Consider the following 23,319-nt stretch of genomic DNA (forward strand, 5'->3'; position numbering starts at 1 on the left):
AACTAGTGAAAACGCCATGATGCAAGATATAAACAGTCCTCGTGTTAGCCCTTTTGGTATAATGTAGTCGTAAGCGTTTTAATTTAGGTAACCGAAAGCGATATGGGCAGTACAACGCAGGGATTAGATCATAGGGAAGCGTCCCATACAGGTAAAATTGATCGATTTATGATAGTGATTGATTTCTCGTCGGAACCCGAATGTCAGTTGTCAGCATGGACCGGTGTTATTTGACAGAATGGTTACAGATCCGTCAATTGATACCAGGAATTCATAGATAAGTGCTATTTTAAAAGCTGCCTCTATTATTGTTTCCTAGTGTCAATTGTACTGTTGCACATTTGAGCCGCGCCATGAGAAAACCAATATAGAGGATTTGTGGCTTTGCGACCAGCATGGAGCCATTTGCAATTAGAGAAACTGTTAGCGAACAGCATGGATCCTGACCAAACTGCACGGTTGCGCAGGCTGGTCTGGATCCATGCTGGTCGCAAAGCCACTGTTGGTTTTCTCATGGCGCGGCTCATTTGTATTTTTGAAGAACATTGATAATGAAAATGTGCATTGTTAAAGCAAGCATAATGAAATCGTAACAACACACGTTTTATGATCTTTACCTGTGCTTAGTGCATGTTAAAATGCTAAAATTTATCGTCTGTTTTAAAAAGTTGATAAGGGGGCAGAGGGGAAGATGCAGGTCCTGGCCCGAAGTGCCTGTGCTTAAACCTAATGAAGTAATTCTGCAATGAATAGAAGCTACCATTTTAAATATCTGTTTTATACGATTTCACAAGAATGTTTCAGATTGTTTTTGGATAGGTCACTGCTATCTATTATTTAATACCAAGCGATAGCTGTTCAAGTTGAAAACGGGACAAAGACAAACACCGCTATATGACACTGGTATGTTTTTAATACAAAAGACTGGATATATATTTATACAAGTAACAGTACAATCATACTAAGAACTGAATATAGACTGAACTACTTTCAAATCAAATAAAATAAACGACCTAAAAAATTTGTAAAATACTTTTAACTGAAAATTTGAAATGAACTACACAGTCTAAAATAATGCACACGTCCGTTTTCGTTTCCATTATTTCACCCACAGAAACATGGTGAAAAGGGAAAGACAGAGGGCGACGAGAGGAAAGCTCATTCCTGACGCACTGTTACACAGATCTGTCGTGCACGAACACGCTTCGGCTCCGCTCTTGCTTTCACAATCGTCTCCAGCGCTAACAGGTGAGCAAATTCTAACTACAGCTGTAACAGAAAATAAAAATTGATAACTTCTATTCGTTAAAAGTTTATATCTTAATCAAGAATGTCTGAAATAGCAGTAGCTTGTGAAACTTCCTGAACGCGTACGTAAATAATAGTACATGTACATAATTATATTTTGTGAAGGTACACGTATCATTTTGAAAAGATTTATATGCTGTGTGAAGTAATAGTTGAACATATATATAACAAGGTTAACTGGTCAGCGGCCCACTCATTATGATAAAAGTACCAACTGTAAAAAATATATATATAACAAGGTTAGCTGGTCAGCGGCCCACTCACACATTATGATAAAAGTACCAACTGTAAAATACATATACATAACAAGGTTAGCTGGTCAGCGGCCGACTCATTATGATGAAAGTACCAACTGTAAAATACATATATGTAACAAGGTTAACTGGTCAGCGCCCCACTCATTATGATGAAAGTACCAACTGTAAAATACATATATATAACAAGGTTAGCTGGTCAGCGGCCCACTCACTCATTATGATGAAAGTACCAACTGTAAAATATATATATAACAAGGTTAGCTGGTCAGCGGCCGACTCATTATGATGAAAGTACCAACTGTAAAATACATATATATAACAAGGTTAGCTGGTCAGCGGCCGACTCATTATGATGAAAGTACCAACTGTAAAATACATATACAAATGTATCTAACAAGGTTAGCTGGTCAGCGGCCCACTCATTATGATGAAAGTACCAACTGTAAAATACATATATATAACAAGGTTAGCTGGTCAGCGGCCCACTCATTATGATGAAAGTACCAACTGTAAAATACATATATATAACAAGGTTAGCTGGTCAGCGGCCCACTCATTATGATGAAAGTACCAACTGTAAAATACATATATATAACAAGGTTAGCTGGTCAGCCGCCAACTCATTATGATGAAAGTACCAACTGTAAAATACATATATATAACAAGGTTAGCTGGTCAGCGGCCCACTCATTATGATGAAAGTACCAACTGTAAAATACATATATATCACAAGGTTAGCTGGTCAGCGGCCAACTCATTATGATGAAAGTACCAGCTGTAAAATACATATATGTAACAAGGTTAGGTTAGCTGGTCAGCGGCCGACTCATTATGATGAAAGTACCAACTGTAAAATACATATATGTAACAAGGTTAGGTTAGCTGGTCAGCGGCCGACTCATTATGATGAAAGTACCAACTGTAAAATACATATATGTAACAAGGTTAGCTGGTCAGCGGCCGACTCATTATGATGAAAGTACCAACTGTAAAATACATATATGTAACAAGGTTAGGTTAGCTGGTCAGCGGCCGACTCATTATGATGAAAGTACCAACTGTAAAATACATATATCTCACAAGGTTAGCTGGTCAGCGGCCCACTCATTATGATGAAAGTACCAACTGTAAAATACATATATGTAACAAGGTTAGCTGGTGAGCGGCCCACTCATTATGATGAAAGTACCAACTGTAAAATACATATATGTAACAAGGTTATGTTAGCTGGTCAGCGGCCGACTCATTATGATGAAAGTACCAACTGTAAAATACATATATGTAACAAGGTTAGGTTAGCTGGTCAGTGGCCGACTCATTATGATGAAAGTACCAACTGTAAAATACATATATGTAACAAGGTTAGGTTAGCTGGTCAGCGGCCGACTCATTATGATGAAAGTACCAACTGTAAAATACATATATAACAGGGTAGGTTAGCTGGTCAGTGGCCGACTCATTATGATGAAAGTACCAACATTAAAATACATATATATCGCAAGGTTAGCTGGTCAGCGGCCAACTCATTATGATGAAAGTACCAACTGTAAAATACATACATATAACAAGGTTAGCTGGTCAGCGGCCAACTCATTATGATGAAAGTACCAACTGTAAAATACATACATATAACAAGGTTAGCTGGTCAGCGGCCCACTCATTATGATGAAAATACCAACTGTAAAATACATACATATAACAAGGTTAGCTGGTCAGCGGCCCACTCATTATGATGAAAGTACCAACTGTAAAATACATATATATTTCAAGGTTAGCTGGTCAGCGGCCCACTCATTATGACGAAAGTACCAACTGTAAAATACATATATATATATAAAAAGGTTAGCTGGTCAGCGGCCCGCTCATTATGACGAAAGTACCAACTGTAAAATACATATATATATTACAAGGTTAGCTGGTCAGCGGCACGCTCATTATGACGAAAGTACCAACTGTAAAATACATATATATATAACAAGGTTAGCTGGTCAGCGGCCCGCTCATTATGGTGAAAGTAGCAACTGTAAAATACATATATGTAACAAGGTTAGGTTAGCTGGTCAGCGGCCGACTCATTATGATGAAAGTACCAACTGTAAAATACATATATGTAACAAGGTTAGGTTAGCTGGTCAGCGGCCGACTCATTATGATGAAAGTACCAACTGTAAAATACATATATGTAACAAGGTTAGCTGGTCAGCGGCCGACTCATTATGATGAAAGTACCAACTGTAAAATACATATATGTAACAAGGTTAGGTTAGCTGGTCAGCGGCCGACTCATTATGATGAAAGTACCAACTGTAAAATACATATATGTAACAAGGTTAGGTTAGCTGGTCAGCGGCCGACTCATTATGATGAAAGTACCAACTGTAAAATACATATATGTAACAAGGTTAGCTGGTCAGCGGCCCCACTCATTATGATGAAAGTACCAACTGTAAAATACATATATGTAACAACGTTAGGTTAGCTGGTCAGCGGCCGACTCATTATGATGAAAGTACCAACTGTAAAATACATATATCTCACAAGGTTAGCTGGTCAGCGGCCCACTCATTATGATGAAAGTACCAACTGTAAAATACATATATGTAACAAGGTTAGCTGGTGAGCGGCCCACTCATTATGATGAAAGTACCAACTGTAAAATACATATATGTAACAAGGTTATGTTAGCTGGTTAGCGGCCGACTCATTATGATGAAAGTACCAACTGTAAAATACATATATGTAACAAGGTTAGGTTAGCTGGTCAGTGGCCGACTCATTATGATGAAAGTACCAACTGTAAAATACATATATGTAACAAGGTTAGGTTAGCTGGTCAGCGGCCGACTCATTATGATGAAAGTACCAACTGTAAAATACATATATGTAACAAGGTTAGGTTAGCTGGTCAGTGGCCGACTCATTATGATGAAAGTACCAACTATAAAATACATATATATCGCAAGGTTAGCTGGTCAGCGGCCAACTCATTATGATGAAAGTACCAACTGTAAAATACATACATATAACAAGGTTAGCTGGTCAGCGGCCAACTCATTATGATGAAAGTACCAACTGTAAAATACATACATATAACAAGGTTAGCTGGTCAGCGGCCCACTCATTATGATGAAAATACCAACTGTAAAATACATACATATAACAAGGTTAGCTGGTCAGCGGCCCACTCATTATGATGAAAGTACCAACTGTAAAATACATATATATTTCAAGGTTAGCTGGTCAGCGGCCCACTCATTATGACGAAAGTACCAACTGTAAAATACATATATATATATATATATAAAAAGGTTAGCTGGTCAGCGGCCCGCTCATTATGACGAAAGTACCAACTGTAAAATACATATATATATTACAAGGTTAGCTGGTCAGCGGCACGCTCATTATGACGAAAGTACCAACTGTAAAATACATATATATATAACAAGGTTAGCTGGTCAGCGGCCCGCTCATTATGGTGAAAGTAGCAACTGTAAAATACATATATGTAACAAGGTTAGCTGGTCAGCGGCCCACTCATTATGATGAAAGTACCAACTGTAAAATACATATATATAACAAGGTTAGCTGGTCAGCGGCCCACTCATTATGATGAAAGTATCAACTGTAAAATACATATATGTAACAAGGTTAGCTGGTCAGCGCCCCACTCATTATGATGAAAGTACCAACTGTAAAATACATATATGTAACAAGGTTAGCTGGTCAGCGGCCCACTCATTATGATGAAAGTACCAACTGTAAAATACATATATGTAACAAGATTAGCTGGTCAGCGGCCCACTCATTATGATGAAAGTACCAACTGTAAAATACATATATTTATTTTATGTTTTTCGGTGGTTTATCGAAATATAACGGTGCATTATATCCTGATAAACTCACTGGCCACTCAGTGAAAATTATCAAATCTGATACCCGGATTAACGTCAAAAAGTTTACCGAGCGTACTGAAAGCCGGAAACAATATGACGATGACGTCGTTAAAATGACGTCATCTTTGCGATGCTTCCTGATAAAATTTCCCGCAAATTTCGACATTTTATTGAAATAAACACAACAAAAGTAGAGTTTTAGACATAAAATAAACAGAAAAATTGTTGGTATCGATGTAATATCACGGTAATTTCACTCGTGAACACCAAAAGTTGTTATTTTCACTCGTGGCTGCGCCACTCGTGAAAATATCACTTTTGGTGCCCACTCGGTGAAATTATAACGTGATATTACACCGAAACCAACAATTATCCTCTATGTAACAAGGTTAGCTGGTCAGCGGCCCACTCATTATGATGAAAGTACCAACTGTAAAATACATATATATAACAAGGTTAGCTGGTCAGCGGCCCACTCATTATGATAAAAGTACCAACTGTAAAATACATATATATATATATATATATATATATATATATATATATATATATATATATATATATATATATATAAAACAAGGTTAGCTGGTCAGCGGCCCACTCATTATGATGAAAGTACTAACTGTAAAATACATATATATATATAAAGTTTAGCTGATCAGCGGCCCACTCATTATGATAAAAGTTCCAAATGTAAAGTACATATACTGGTATACCATCGAGCAGTTACGCTCAAAGGAAACAACTTTCATTTAGAAAGAGTCTCTTTGGGTATTGCAATAGCCCAAAGCATTTGCAAAGGCTCACACAGAAAGCAATGTTTAAAAAACCTCCTTGCGGTCTTTTTCTTTGTTTTTAAACAAAACTCCAGATTTAATGACACGATAGTCATTTTGGACACAGTGACATGGGCATTACTATATACGGCAAATCAATCAATAACAACTTAGATAGTCACACTGTGTAGGTCACAAAACATTATGATTTTTAGTTTGTATTAAAAAGTGTATACAAGGAATCTAAGTTCTATTTTCAATTGTATCTAACAAAATTTTGCCTCAAATACCATATTTGGTTATGGCTATATAAGGAAGATGACATCACTGTACCCAAAATGGATGCCATTTCATTTAATACATAATTTTTAAACCATTTTCGTTTGTAGTCTGATTTTCATATATTTGGTTCACCAGTTTTAATATTTCATTAAGTTCTTTCTAAATAGAAATGTCAAATGTTACATATTTCCCTAGAAGCTGTATTATTTACAATGGTTAAGCGAAATTTTCTTACTTCCATCCGTCTTTGTTTTCATACAGGATCCTGAGCAGGTATCTGTTTGAGCCTTACTCTTATCAAAAGGGTCGTTGCATCCTATGCAAGAGTAACATTTGATGGCTGATACACTTGAAACTGAAAAAAAAACGGAAAGCATTAAAAGTGCATAATTGTACTAAAGCTTCGTCTTTAAGGTAGTGCACCCATAATGGCATTCGGCAATTTCCGTGCGATTATGTATAAAACGGAGTTGTTCGTTATGCTATTTCGGCATTCTTCGGTCATAACCGTAAAATGCTTTTCTATAAACGGAGAATGCCGAAATACGTAATCAAACGGAAAAAGCCGAATGACATTACTGGTCCAATAGCTTAAATAGGTAACTCAATATCGTCCGCTGCCTGATGGAAATCGACAGTATTTCTGTCTCATAATATAGAAAGTTTGTTGTAAAACAAACTTACAAACAAACAAACAGTTTCTATGAATATGAGTTAAACTAGCTATATAGAAATATAATCATCCGATACAACTTTATATATCTTAACTAATTTAAAATAATGAAAGTGTAGGAGTTGTTGGGAAATATAAGAAAAGTTCTATGTTCCGTATACTGTTTAAGTAAGTCGATATGAATATCCCGATAATTTACTCTATTTGAGCTGGCAATGATGATTCATACCAAGTTTGAACAAAATCTAATATTATTTCTGTACAGATTATTCCCAAGTCTGCACGGAAGAGAATTTATATGAAATAAAGCACAGTTCAAGTTAAATCGGGAATCGACCTGCCTTCAGCTCATCCGAATTAACTTGATAAACAATATGTTTTACGTAATTTTCTTCTAGATAGTGTGTTCCATATTTATGAAAGATACTGTTTGTATTGCCAAAAGACCAGAAAATATAACAACACCGAGTCTTAAGTACGGAAAGACATTTTACGACCGCCACACTGAACTCAAAGTCTGATGTTGCGGCGACATTTTACGACCGCCACATTGAACTCAAAGCCTGATGTTGCGGCGACATTTTACGACCGCCACACTGAACTCAAAGCCTGATGTTGCGGCGACATTTTACGACCGCCACACTGAACTCAAAGCCTGATGTTGCGGCGACATTTTACGACCGCCACACTGAACTGTAAGCCTGATGTTGCGACAGTTAATACAATCTGTAGGAAGAGCCTTTGAACATACTTTCAGAAATATTCCACTGAATTTTTAAAGTGACTTTCTCTAAACAAAGTTACATTAAATATAGAAAATTACATACATATTGAATAAATTTATCCTGTTTATAAACAAACTTCGATATACATGTATAGTTCCATGTTGTTGATAGAAAATATAGTGCACATTTTTTATAATATACAATCACAATCTCGAAAACGATGACAAAGAAATTTCGAAGGTCAGCATAGCCGAGCATTATTTATATGTATAAACGTCTATAAAGCCTGTATGTTTATGCGCATTTAGAAAAGGAAAAAATTCCTGGCACCTACAAGGAAATGTAAAACAAACCAAATATATGTTGCGAGTCTAACACTACCATTCCCATTCGGAACTCTTTTCCGTTATATTTAAATAAATGTTATTTTTAAAGAAAACAAAGGCAATAGTAGAGGATACCATACAATACTGAACCAAAGAGCTAACCCGCCATTTGCTATGTTGCAAATAGTTTAAAAGATACTGAAAGTTCATTTCTTGAATTAAGAGGACAGTTAGATCGATGTATCAATATAAACATATCAAAATTTCAATAGTCCTGATTAAATTACGCAAAATTAATTTTATTCAATTTATTACCAAAGCCCGTTTTAAAAACTCACAAAAATACACATGAAAGATGCGTTTTAAAAAATGAATATATAAAATTTACAGAAACAAGGAAGTAAAGATTTTGATATTTTTACTAGGAAATGCTTAAATTTCACACACATATTAAATGCTCTTTTGCGACAGGGCATGGCAACGCCATTACTTTGTTTTTGTTGTCATTTTCTTCCCTCATAACGTTTTTTGCTAGTTTGTAAATTTTGGATGTTTTAGTGTATTTTTGTGACTTTTCAAAGATAGGTTGAAATCGTAAAATGAGCGAATTGATGTGATAGCATATTTGAAGTTGTAACAACTTAATATGGTTCTAAGCGTAGACTAAATTTCAAAATTGTACGTTCAGTAATTTAAAAGAACTAATGGCTGATTAGCTGTTTGTTCAGTATATTTACTCCAAAAGTTACAGTGACCGTGTCGCCTTGGCTGTGCTGATTACCAATGGTCGATTAGAGGCCGTGTAATTTTACTGAAGAAAGATATAGGTCACTGATATTCTTTTTTTTTTCCATGTTAAAGTATTATTTGATGATTAATTATCTACATACGCGTAATTGTTCAACAGCCATCCTCTTAGGAGCATTTTCCGGAGGTGTTGTTTTTTTCTTCGTTTTTTTTTTTTTTTCAAACATATCATTTTTCTTATATGATACAAAAGTATCTTTGTTTCTTTTATTTTTTGGTTAGATAACATGTGATTACATCTGGCTTTGTATGCTTCTCATAATATTGAAAATGATGTCTTTAAGTTTAAGATTACTATAAATGGAAATGAATCAGTACGGTAGCCATGTAACCTTATCAATTAAGACGCACGTAAAAATTCACACTAGTCGCACAGAATAAACGAATTACATTTAGATTTACAATGTGTGTCATGAAAATTTATAACACAGGTCAACATGAAAATATCCAACAAATTTTAAAATACGCATATTTTGACAATGATCGCGTCGTAATTGCATCCTTTATATTAAAAAAGCAATTTCCTAAGAAATATATCGAATATTTTTTATTATCGAAGACAGTCAATGCAAAGATTGTTTAATAAGAGAGAAATTTTCACAGCAAGGAGGACAATATTAAGTAATCAAAGAATAAGAGTAGACACATTTTATTTATTATAAGATTCTAGTTTGATATCTAACTTAAAAAATGGTTAAAATTCATGCGTAAAAATATATTTTACTCACCCAAAACGCAAACAGTTAGAAAACCCAAACACAATGCATTTAAGTTATTCATTTTCAGAAACTTTTGGTCTTTCAAATTAAACGTGTACGCAAATACTGTTTTCAGACGGTGAGAAGACGCACGCCAAACGCAAACTGAAGCAATACAGAACGACCTACTTCCTATATAAAAAGCTTACAAGTTGTCATTATTTACAGTTAGCTCCTCCCCAAAATGTTTAGTCGTCTGCACCAGTTGAGGCCCCGACATCGCATTTTATATTTTGTTATTGATGTACACAAATATTGTACAGGTTTTGCATAGCAACTAAATTGACAATTTCGCTTTAATCACTTTCAGAAGAAGAAGAAAAAGAATAGCTTATTTCATAAATAAAGGATTTGAGCCTTTGTGGTTCCTCGTCCACAAATATGTTACAATGTCAAGAGTTTGTACACACACACGCGCGCACGTATATTTGTTGGGCCTCTGCTGCCGAGTGGTTAAGGTCGCTGACTTCAAATCACCTGCCCCTCACGATGTGGGTTCGAGCCTCACTTGAGGCATAGAATTACTCATTCAGCTGACTTATGCTCTACCCAGGTGCCCTTCCGGGATGAAGTAATGCCTGGATGGACGCCTGGGGTCTTCCTCCATCATCAAAAACTGGAAAGTCGACAAATAACCTACAATTATGTCGGTGTGACGATTTAACCCAACAGAAACAAAACAAAAAGAATGTCCATTTGCTTTTATGAACCTTTTATACTTGTATAAAATATAAATTCATGATACTTTACTAAACGTTCTAATCTAAGCGTTTGAAAAACTGGGAAAGGAATATAGATTTATATTTTTAAAACTATTTTCTGCACAACCAGAATGAGATCTTGAAATGTTAAACTGTATTAATAGATTAAATGAAAAGACTCTGCCCAGTTTTATACATGCTATCATTTTTCTATAACAAAACACAATAATACACTACTATACAGTTTGATACAAGCAATGAAGGTTTTTATGTAAATGTACATAAAATTCACACATACCAGCCACGATTGAAAAAAAAAAATATGATGAAAAATTTTGTTGTGGTTTTCCATTGCACGGGTTGGTACCGTCAAAGTTACTTGAGAAGAGTTAATCGGAATATAATAAAAGAATATCATTCTGCCTAACACACTAAGTTTCATTTAAATATCTCGCATTTTTCTCGTTACTAGAGAAGCCGTATTTTTATGTACTTTTTTGCTGTGTCCCTTGCCGTAGCAAATACAGTGTTTGTTATATCAACGAAATTAAATGACATTCTTATCTCCTTATTTCCTTCTAGCTACATACCAAGTTTTGTGAAGAAACTTTGAAGGTCAGGTAGCTAAAACGAATATAGAGGATTTTCAATTTTCGTGTACTAGCATCTGTACAGCATACATTGAAAGTGCTAAATAAAATGATATTTTGCAAACAAGATTCTTTCAGTTAATTAATTACAGAAGCAACATGACTTTGAGATTATAATTGTCATATACTTGAAGTACAAACACTTACCAGAAGAACAGAAAGACCCTACCTGCATGCTTTCTGATACGTTAAACAAAGCAGAAATAAAGAATAGCGTGGCCTTAAAAGGAGTCCCGTTACTAACGCAATGGATGATGAAGATTTTAAGTGATTTGTTGACAAACGCTAGCGCCCCTTGATAACTTATTAATACATGTATATTTATATCCGTACAACTGAATTGATTTCATGTGACCGGAAGCATATTTTTGACAATTCATATCTGCTTATATCATATACTATGCCTTATCCGGGCATTAGTAGAATTACTGTGTACAGAATAGGGTGGTTAAGGAACAGAACAGAAGAGAACAGAATTTTTATTCTACATTTAAAAACGTAAGGTCGCTGACTTCCAATCACTTGCCCCTCACCGATGTCAGTTCGAGCTCGCGGGGTTGAATTCTCCATGTGAGGAAGTCATCCAGCTGGATTACGGAAGGTCGATGGTTTTACCCACGTGCCCGCCCGTGATGAAATAATGCACGAAGGGGCATCTGGTGTCTCCGCCATCTAAAGCTGAAAAGTCGCCATATGACCTATAAGTCTTACGGTGTACCATTATCTTAAACACCAACAAAAAAAAAATAAAAAAATAAAGAAAAAAAATAACAGAATATATTTAATATGTTCACCAGCAATAACTTGGTATTTATCGTAATACAAAATGTTTTAAAGATATATTTGCGCATTTTTTTCACAAATTAAACTATTTTGTATCATTAGCATTAATTAATGCACACTTTAAGCTACGAAACGTGCATTTTACATACGATCGGGTATTTATAAAGCAAAACATAATGTAGTTTTTAAAGTAAAATTTTCATTATTATTTATCAATTATTATTTATTTTTATTTAATTTTAATTAACCTTATTATATCAGCCACCCAAACATGATTGTTTTGCTTCATATCTGTTGTCTATCTGTCAGTCTGTCTGTAGACACTGATTTCCAATCAATAACTCGAGGGTTTCGGCCTAGGATGGTCAAATTTCATACCTTGATTGCTTGTGATCAGTAGACGCTCCCTACTGACTTTGGAATCAGTGGTGCAAAGGCCAAGGTTACAGAAGTAAAAATGAAGAACACTTCGGTGTACACACTGGCGCCAGATCAGAAAGAAAATGCCACAATGGAAGATAAATTACCACTTGTTTAATATCAATAGTGCACATTTACTGAACTGCGTGTTTTAGGTATGAAATACGCGATTGAAATGGGTTAGTATATTTTCCCGTTCACGACCATGGTTCTTATAGAATACCTAGGGGTAGGGTATAACATGTACAGAGGCATTTTCTTTCTGATCTGGCGCCAGTGGGTCTACACTAGTTATGTGTGGCCATAAGATGACATCCAGTGTTTTTGGGATAAGCAGAACAAAGGTCAAGGTCACAGTAACATTTGGACTAAAATTGTTTTTGATGTATAATTTGATAACTATTTTTTTCTAGGCCTAAGTAATAAAACCAGTTAAAATTATTTCATTGTACATATTTGTCTTCTCACTGAATACAAGTATGTCCAACCCTCTTTTGTTAGACATTAAAGGTCAAAGATTTGATCTTCTTTATCTTAAATCGCCTTTTCCGCTAACAGCGTAATGACTCAAGTGTCGAAAGTGCTCAATGTTTAACCTCATTGTTCGTTCAAGTACGTACACGCTGTCCATTCTTCCGGGTTCCTGATTAGTAGCTTGTTTTAAGGATGTAAAATAAGTATCATTTCATTGAGGTCATTCTGTAATGTTAACAAATATGATAGCAAGTTAGGAATAGAAGATTTGCTTATCAGTATGTTATATGGCGAAAACGTTGACTGTATTTTATGGTGGCTAATTTATGTCATTTCGTTCTGTCACAGCGACAGAACGACAAACGTCGTTATGGCGCCCCGCCCAACGCCGCCCCGCCGAATGTCGCCCCGCCGAACGTCGTTATTGCGCCCCGACAAACGTCGCCCAGCCGAATGTCGCCCCGCAGAATGTCGTTATGGCGCCCCGACATTCGGCGGGGCGACGTTCAGCGGGGCGACATTCGGCGCGGCGACGTTCGACTGGGCGCCATAACGACGTTTGTCGTTCTGTCGCTGCGACAGAACGAAATGGCATAAATCAGCCACCACAGTATTTACAGTAATATGAACTTTTGGTTTACAAAAAATGTAAGAACAGGAAACAATGTTGAATTAGATGCATAAACATCAGATCGAGACATTAATTTTCGAAGCAGTTTTTAAACATGATATTCCTGTTGACATAATCCACGCATTCTGTTGACATTATCAAGGCATCCTGTTTACGTTAGCAAGGCGTATGGAATGGATGACATGATCAAAAACTTCACAAGTCGCTCAACATAACAAAAATGAAAATCTTGGGGGTTCTGTTTGATTGAGCCTGTTAATGGACGGCAATGGAATTGCATGGTGCCGTCCATGCCCTCTAACCCCGGTTTGAGCAGAACATAACATCTAAACATGTTAAAGGTACCAAAAACAATTTAAAAACATCTGCAGATGTGTTCATACGGCGGTACACATGGACACAACCAATTTCTTCCCATATCGTTTCACAAACTGTTTAAAAATTCTGAGAATCCTGAGGCACAGGGACAGCTTTCTTATAATATAAATTCAGATCCGGACTTAGCTAAACATTTGTCGTGAAATTCTGTCAAAACATTTTCTCAGATATTGTTGAACAGATTAACTAGTTGGTCAGGAAGGTATGATAAAGTATGTTAAGTGAGTCCTGGTCAGTCTGAGTCACAGACTGGCAGTAAACACGTAAAAACTGCTGAACGTTTCTGTGGATTGTTTTAAACATTAATCTGTTAAATGCACCCAACTATTTAATGAAATGCAACTATAGGGTTTGAGGATAATATGAATCAGCATGGATAAATTTAGTTCCGGCTGAAAATTAATTATTTTTTCGACTTTTGAAAACATAATTATGATGATGGGAGAAAAAAGTCAATAAGAATCAAATTCAGGAAAAAAGAGATATGTTTGCAATTTCGATGAACGGTAAAAGTTGGATGTGGATTGGGTATATTTATTTAAATAAAAGATACAACATGATTCGAATTCCGCAACTGGACATATTAGGGAGAAATTAACGGACGAGAAACGTCATGTATATTTAAGCATGAACTAACAAACAAAGAGACAAAAACTTTTAAAAAAGCATATTTGAGTTGATAAATATCTCTACCCACATTTTGCCATTGAAAACATGCAAAATGCGCACCTTTACAGCTATGGAGAACATGAATAATTCATTCAGGACTGAACTGTGTAATCAGCACAATCATATATATGAATGGCATTTTAGATTATTGAATATCGTTGTTTATAAAACAAGAGTGCTGCGACTATGACGTGTTTTGCGTTTATGACTCTTTTTTTCTCAAAACTTTAACGTCTATGCTGTTTTAAACAGAGATGATTATGTGTTTGTTTATCATGACAGATGACTAGCTACTGTTATGCTGTATTGTCGACATCACATGTATATTATTGTCATTTCGCAAGGCGCTTTTTCGCTGACAGCATTAGATAGCAACTGTCTACTTTTTAAGTGGTCAGTTGTAAAACCCTTCAACTAAAGAAACTATTCACCATCAGCAGGAAGCACTTAACTGAAGTTAGTTTTCGTTCGATTATCTTCAAATTAGCTAAAGTTAAAAGGGGTCAACATGTTTTATACGACAGTGGCATAAAGACGGCACATGACTATTTTTAGGTTTTTGTGAAAAGAAAAATCTCGAAACCAACTAAAGGTGTTCGTGCATTTTTATTTTCGAAAATAAAATTCGCCAAAATGACAAAAAAAAAATACAAAAAAAAATAGATAAATAAATAAATAACAAGAAAAAGAAGAAGAAGAAGAATGATAAAAAGCCGTTCGTGTCATTTTTTGTTTAAAAAAACGACAACAAAATTTCGAAAGTATAAAAGTGATGTGCGATTAGCTCTTTATTAAAATAATAATCACTGGTCTTTACTACTATGACTAATTAAATACAGGAAATCATTATTGCCAGGTGGGTGTTTCAACTTATTGCCTTGAAAAATAGGCTAACAGTCCTCGAAATTAATGTATATGATAGGTTCGGACCTAGATCAAGTTCCATGGGAAGCCCTAGAAGGCCATGGTTTGTGACTGGTCATTGTTCGCATTAAAATATTACTATTTTGACCATGATTTAATCTGAAATGAGCCAACATAGTGGGTTTGCGACCAGCATGGATCCAGACCAGACTGCGCGGATGCGCAGGCTGGTCTGGATCCATGCTGGTTGCAAAGCTACTATGTTGGGTTTCTCATGGCACGGCTCAAATGTTTTTAGCCCGGTTCGAATCCTATAGCAAGGAGATATAACTATATTCTGCATGAACGTGTATGCATTGAACCCTGTTTGAGGCCAATATCGTGTAACTTTGGTATCTCCAGAGATCACAGAAACAATCCTTGTCGATGTACCTGTAAACGAGCAGTTATGTCAAGATGTACAAAAAAAACACTCTTTATATTACGGATAATATGGCTCCCTAGCTGTATGATTATTTTTTTTAATATTATAGCAAACATTTTTAAAATAAATTTTAAGCCTCTTAAAAAGCACAATTTATCTTTGCTCGGATTCAGAGGCAATAAAAATATCAATATAAAAACAACCTGCTTGGGTTACTTCCTCATGCTGTTAATGGAGAAACTTATATTTAAGAAATATTACAGAACAAACATAGGGACGGCAGCCAGTCTATTTTACGGATGAATCTATGTTTTATTTTTTTCTTAACACGCTGTCCTTGTATTTCGAAACAAATAAAAATTACACAAACCGAGATGCATGTCATATATTTATATTTGAGGTGCGCCGTGGGAAAACCAACATAGTGCGTTTGCTGGTTGCTAACAGTATTTTTTAATTCCAACAGGCTTTGAACGCGAACAGCATGGATGCTGACCAGACTCCGTGGATGCGCAGGCTGGTCAGGATCCATGCTGGCCGCAAGCGCACTATGTTGGTTTTGCCCATTTTGCAGTTACATGAATGAAATACGTCAGCGGACAGTGAATAGTTGGGCATAATAGTTTCAAAACGTACAATTTCTAAATACAACATCTGCAGGTGAATTGCACGTATATCACGTATGTTGAAGTGATTCATGTAAACAGTCCAGGACAATTGAACATTATGACCCCGGGGATGCTAGAACTTTAGGATCATAATAATTTACATCAGTTGAAATACGACTGCTGTATATATTGCACATACTAACTTATATTAAATAATTTTTCATATTGACCTGTAAATCTTATTTCCGATATGTCATGTCGTTTCAGCTAATTTGTGACTCTGTTTCAATGGTAACGCGGTGTTTAAAAGTATTTATGTCAATAGATTTAAACTTTCGTCAGTTATTGTTCGTTTCCGTAAACATCGTGTTTGTAAACATTAAAGACTGCGTTTTATAACCTTAACTCAGGGTTCCATATTTTAGTGTGTCTTGTATATGAAAAACGTGAGCTCAAGCTTAAACAAGACATAATAAAAAGGTAGAAAGGTTATTTTTTTAGTACAGAAATGTGTAAACACGCATGTCCTATAAGTACCACACAGTATCACGGCGTTTTTATTTTTAGTAACATGTAAATAAACAATCAGTCCTTAGCAATCTCTTTTAAAAGGAAAGATATTGAAAGTAAGATCAATATTTGGCTTGATGGCGCAGTAGGTTCAATGGATAGACATGTAATCATTTTGTATTATTATACCTCTCTTTTGTCTACAATGATAAAATCCCATTACCCGGGAAAGAGACACTTTGACTATCAAAAGCATTTTCAACATGACACGTGACCAATTGAAAGTGACTATCAGGTCATGTGACCGCGCTGATATTTTAAATGATTTGAAATGTCATAATTGGACAATTAACTGCTTCATTTTTTTATCCAAATGATTGCCTCCTTTTTATATAAATGGTAGTGACGTCACTATTCAATGTGTACACAGGCGATAATAATACCGCGCTAAAGATAAAACTGTTCAGTTAAATGAATTAAACATTTTTAGAAGTTTTTATGTACTAAATTTTGTCCGGTATAATAAAATAAATATCATATGGCAGTGTGTGTGACATTAATATTGTTAACCCTTGAAACAGAATGTCACCACTCGGCTTTCGCCTCGGGTGACATTCTGCCCTCGGGTTGACAATATCGATGTCACGCACGCTGCTATATGATATTTATATAGTAATATTTTTGATGGTTCGAACCTTGCACCCGTCACTTTTTTTTATCTCTGTGCTCCATATTATATTATGTTTGTATTTGCTATAAGCATTGTATTTACATGTTTTATGCAATAAATCGAAAATTGAATTTTGCATTTTATTTATATTCTTTGTGTAAATTGTTTTTCTCTGATTTCTAATTTATTCACGAAAGCCTCAAAAACATTAGATCATAATAAAGATGAAGCATATTTAAACATGATTACGTGTTAATAATGACATATATAAGTAAGTGAACAAGTTAGTACTAGATTAACAAACTTTTGTTGTTTTCGCTGAATCGTATTGAGAAAAAGAAAATAAATACAACTTTCAAAATATTTTTTACGTGTCCGGGAATCGAACTCCCGACGAAAAAGTATAAGACGGATACTATTACCACCACTCGGCCAACGAGGAATTACTATTTGCAGCGTAAACGTTGTGTATTACCAAAAAGATACCGACTGAATAACGAACAGTGCAGACCTTGATCAGACTGCACGCTAGTTTTAAGGAGAAATGTGATCAGCAAGAGTTGTGGTTCTTTATCACTGCACTCCCTCTCACTGATCCGTCTATGAATATGAGTGATACCAAGTCAATACCTTACAAAGTAATCGAGTTATGCCCCGGGCAAGGTTGTCAAAAAGGAGATAACTCAGAAATTGGAACACATAGAGTTATGGTTCATTGTCAAATTGTACTCTAGCCCTGTCACTGACCCCCATCAATATGTAAAGTATGAAGTCAATACCTCACAAAGTCTTCAATTTATGCCCCTGACAAGGTTTTCCAAACAAAGGGAGATAATGAAAATATAATACCACCTAGAATTATGGTTCCTTGTATACTGACTTCTATCATCAAGCCGATGCCTAGCATAGTATTCGAGCTATGCCCCGAACAAGGTTTCCTAAAAAAGGAGATAATTCAAAAATGGGACCACCTAAAGTTATGGTCTCCCTCTCAATGAGCACTATTACTGTATAAAGTATCAACTTGGCACCTACATTACTTTTTGAGTTATCCTCCGTACAAAAAGAGTGACGGACGGACAGATGGACGGAGACAAGATGGCGATTATATGTTCCCCAGCCGTTCTTTCATATTAAGTTTTCTTTTTGTTTGAAAAAAAGCAGATGAATAACACGGCGTGTTTATCAAATTAGAATCTTCGGTCTAGTAGATCAATGTACACATGTACATTTTTGTTAAAAACGTCAAGAAAGTATTGACATCCATTTGCTGCGGATCATTGCCATAGCGATGATCATGTTAATTTTGATATGCTTAACTGAATCATAATCTAAAAGGTTAGGTCCACGTTTCTGAAAACATATCAAACAAAAAAAAAAATATAGAAGGAAAAAGTCGTTGTACATGAAAATTGTAGGATCACTGATATAATTATATAGCGATTTAAGAAAGACATATATACAAAGATATTTCTATACAGCTCCCAGTATGTACATGTTTATTGTTTTACTCAACTCGGATAAAAAGTCAGTGTTAAATAAATTAGCTACGTTTTGTACTAAAGGTTTTAAACTTAGAAATGATGTACTTAACAATTGAGCATATCTTGTGTATTCCAAGTTAAACACTCTCATACATTGCATGTACGTTTTTGTTTACCTACATGTTCTTATTATAATATTCCATATATATCTGTAAAACTGTAAATGTATATTGTAAATGTATAAATGTATATTGTGATCATCATTTATGACGATGAGCTGTAAATGCTTAAGTCGAAATAAAGTTTCTGTTCTGATCTGTTCTGTTCTGTTCTGATAAAAGCATTGTTGCACCTCAAAATGGTAGCAACGCATTTTGGTAGTCACTACCAAAATTCGCCCGAGTTTTGGCAGTCCGTACCAAAATGCGTTACACTCAATGCAAACAGGTAGTTTATAAAAATGTAGTTCCAAAGTGCGTTGGATATGTACACATCCAACGCAAAACGGTATTAATAATAATCTCATGTTTTACAAAAAGAATATTATGTGACGAATGGACAATATTATTTCAAGGACAGTCATGATGGAACTTAGTCGCTCATCCGACCTTGTCGCTTTCACCTTGAAAATATAACGGCCTTAGATTCAGTCAAGCAGGACCATTGGTACACACGAGAGAGAGATCAATGCAACTCTGACATACATCGAAAGATATTGAAGGAACTTGGCACAACTGTTCACCACAATTATTTGATGTGTTGTTCGCATGAACCTGAGTCAGGTTTCACAAACGCCCATAAGTACATATAGACCGTTTGAGATTAAAATTAAGGGGATTCACGTAAAAAGGACACATAAGACGGGTTGAATAATACCTTTTCATGAAAAGTATATGCAAGGTAGCCATGCAGCCATTCTTTTACGTTGTATTTCAAAGATATCTGTGGTGGGCTGTCGCAACTCCTCACCTTTAAAGAGAATCTTTTGGCCGGAAATATTTGTCTAAGCCCCCTAAAACACGCACAAAATTCACCATTTATGTTTATGTGTTTAAAAAAAAAAATCTAGGTGGAGGACCCACGTGCCAACCTCACATTTTATACTTCATTGTACAGAATTCAACATTTTCGTGCTTTAAAATAATCTCGGTGGACTATCCCTCCGACAACACTAGCACATTAGAACAACAAAAGAATACAATGTTATACTATAATTAATTTCACACGCTCAAGAATCTACATTCTGAATGTTTTATACATTTGTTGTATACGAAAACTATCCATCGGGAGGGGAACACCGAACCCCCTTACCCACCATTTTTATAGAAGAATTCCCTCGTTTTATCTCTCTCTTTTGTGCGTAATGTAAAAATGAGCACAGCCCCCTTGATGTAGAAAACAAATACGTTCCATTCCATGGTCTTAAACACATCATATGTACCTTGGCAACGCATTTTATCGCTACCAAAACGCGGCCGAATTTTGGTAGTGGCTACCAAAATGCGTTGCTACCATTCTGAGGTGGAAGCATTGAATTCCGAAAAGGGCTGAATAAAGGGGCCACGCTTTCAGACGACATTCAAACATGCACGATTTTCAAAAAAGCTTTGAAATATCTTCATTTTGATGCAATTTCAATCATTTCCCGTAACTGTAAAAGTTTTTCATAATTTTGATTCTCACAAGTGACATTCTTTTTTAAAAGTGGGGCTAATTTTGGACGCACAGGACAGCACTATACAACACGTACTGGACAGGTAAAATTTCTATAGTTTGGTGTAACACTACTAAAGCTACCCTGGATATGATTTTCAAATACAGATTTTTAATGCTCGACATTCGCCTGGTTTGTGCCATCATGTATCAGGGAGAGTTGTTTGATGTTTATGGGAACACTAGTGTGTCATTTAACACTTTATACCCTTGTTAAAGACACAAAATCATCTAGAAAGCTCAAACAGACGGACAAAAAAGCGATTAACACTTCTGAGACAGAAAGTCGGACAGGTATAAAATGAATAAATGGGTCTGACTGTTGGACACATACTTTAATAAACAACCAAGAAATGTATACTATAATATTTTATTTGAGAAATATGTATCACAAACACTGATTTGTCGTTGAATAGAATCAGTGTTTAGAGTTCAGATGCGCAGTCTGAGTGATACAGTAATACGCATCTGAACGACAATGATTTTATTCAAAAGAAAATTATTGTTTTAGAATATCTAATATATTAATATATGCAACTGCAGTGATATATTTAGTACATAAATTCTTATTCAAACCAAACTAAGCATTATTTATCAAAGCAAGTGAAAATGGAAGCTGCATTAAATTAAATGATAATTCGTTTATTAAAATGGTTTATTGCACAAGGCTTACTTAACTAGTAAATAACTGAGTTTTTTTTTATTATAAGAAAATAATCGATTGCCTAATTAACAAATTAAAATAAATTCTTGACCAGTTACGGTAATCAATGGAAACTGGCAAAAGAAAAATACTAACCAATGAGAAAAGGCGTAATATATCTGAATATTAGGTGAATGATGGGAAATGGCGACGTCCATACATAAATATAACAAAAAAATTAGTCAAAGAGAAGTTTTGCGACAAACAGATGTACAAATAAAACAAAAAATATTTGAAGTGTCATCAGTAAATGTTGTAACATAATCTAAGAAAAAAAAATATTATTCATAACAGAATGAACTATTCTTGAGGAGAAAAAAAAAGAAAAAAAAAAAGAAAAACAACAACAACATTAAAGCTGGTCAATCGTAACATTTAATGGCACTTTCTTTAGTTTACATATCTAATGTTTGTCTTTTCATTTGATTTCAATAGAATTTTGTTTTTCACATTCAATCAATATATATGTACCAGTTTGATAGCCTATAGTTTATTTCAATAATATGAACTAGTAGGTTCAAAGTTATACATTTCATTTTAGCTGTATGCAAATCTTTGACAAATGTAATACTATTGTTCTTTCCGAATGCAATGGACGTTTACAGAATTTAGTTTTATGACTCAAAGCTCTATCTTGGTTGGCCAATGGCAGGACACCCAGGTTAGACAATACTCGGTGCATATGACTAAGTATCAATGATTAGTCGTAGATTGTTCGAACAAGTTTAAGACATGACTTTATTGCGATTAACCAACATTAATGTTATCTACAAAGTCTAAGATAATTATGAAAGCTCTTTTTAGTTCTTCTTATTTCATCCACAAAACCCAGGCGACAACAGACAGAAGAAAGCCGAAGAATGGAAAGCTCATTCCTGACGCACTGTTGCATAGGTTTGTGGTGCACGAACACGCCCCTGCGTTGTCAGTATCTTCACAACTGTTTCCAAGGTTGAGTGGTGAACAAGCTCTAGTCACAGCTGAAAAAAAAGAGAAAAAAATATAGAACTTCGCTTTTAATAAATAATATTCAAAGTATTTCTGAAATATGTAGCTTCTGAAAAATAGTGAACATTTATTTAAATATGTATCAAGAATCATCGTTGTGTAAAAACCACATGTATATATTTCAAAATATCATTTTGAAAACTTTCCGTATTCAGCGGATAAATATGTTATTTATCCATCAGATATTTGCCATAAGCTGCAGTTAATTTAATCAGTAAACAGTAAAATCCGGCTTTGTAAAAGTACACGCCGAGACGGAACTACTATAGATACTGGTCCGAAGCCTAGTCGTTGTGAAAACTTTATGTATTGCTTAATTATAATTTCCACATGTTTCCGTTTACATAATGGGATCTTTATTTACCATAAAGTCGGGCATATTTTCTTCCATTACTAATCTTCAGTTATTATTAATTCAATTCAAGTTCTTTTGGCAAAACAGGATTTTCAATGTAAAACCATATAATCCAAACTCTGTATAGGTATTTGGCAATGCGGGGAACAATGTCGTCGATTTTCAATGTTGAAAAATATTGATATCTTACTGTCGTGTAACTTTGTTTTCAGACAGGATCCATTGCAAGTTGTTGTTTCAGCCGTACTCTTGTCAAAGGGATCGCTGCATGAAAGACAAGTGTAACACTCTATGGCGGATACACTTGCAACTGAAAATATATATATATATATAAAAACAAGAATAATGGTTTATTTTAATAACCTCATACTCTTACTTACAGTTAAAGAAGAATCTCTGCCTGTAAGAAATTTTTGTTAATATGTTTTGTCCTTGACTATGAACATAACAAAATGATACCTCAAAGTCC

General features: G+C 35.1%; 2 protein-coding genes across 3 annotated transcripts in view; both read right to left on the reverse strand.

Annotated features, from left to right (window-relative positions):
- The window catches only part of LOC123554754 (uncharacterized), an 85,796-nt gene that overhangs the window by 45,490 nt on the left and 16,987 nt on the right, over positions 1-23,319 (reverse strand). The window contains exons 2-3 of one of the 2 annotated variants that reach the window (XM_045345062.2): positions 23,041-23,160; positions 21,141-22,467 (exon numbers count right to left, since the gene is read on the reverse strand). The exons of the other annotated variant lie outside the window; for it this stretch is intronic. Of the exons in view, the coding sequence (XP_045200997.1) occupies positions 22,298-22,467; positions 23,041-23,160 (290 nt within the window). The 3' untranslated portion in view covers positions 21,141-22,297. Of the gene's footprint in view, positions 1-21,140; positions 22,468-23,040; positions 23,161-23,319 lie in introns of those variants that run through there. 2 annotated transcript variants of the gene reach the window in all.
- LOC123555554 (uncharacterized) lies at positions 894-9,921 on the reverse strand. The gene is made up of 3 exons (XM_045346163.1): positions 9,776-9,921; positions 6,752-6,871; positions 894-1,269 (listed from the first exon to the last, which is right to left on the reverse strand). The coding sequence occupies exons 1-3, from the start codon at positions 9,825-9,827 to the stop codon at positions 1,100-1,102; spliced, it is 342 nt and encodes a 113-aa protein (XP_045202098.1). The 5' UTR covers positions 9,828-9,921; the 3' UTR covers positions 894-1,099.

The sequence above is a fragment of the Mercenaria mercenaria genome, chromosome 7 (genome assembly GCF_021730395.1).
Source record: "Mercenaria mercenaria strain notata chromosome 7, MADL_Memer_1, whole genome shotgun sequence".
NCBI lineage: Eukaryota > Metazoa > Mollusca > Bivalvia > Venerida > Veneridae > Mercenaria > Mercenaria mercenaria.

Bases quoted from the DNA above. Each gene is read 5' to 3' on its own strand.
- LOC123555554 (XM_045346163.1), bottom strand. From the start codon at position 9,827: ATGAATAACTTAAATGCATTGTGTTTGGGTTTTCTAACTGTTTGCGTT. The intron at 6,872-9,775 runs GTGAGTAAAATA...TTTTTTTTTCAG, and splicing joins TCTAACTGTTTGCGTTTTGG to TTTCAAGTGTATCAGCCATC. The intron at 1,270-6,751 runs GTAAGAAAATTT...TTTCTGTTACAG, and splicing joins GAAAACAAAGACGGATGGAA to CTGTAGTTAGAATTTGCTCA.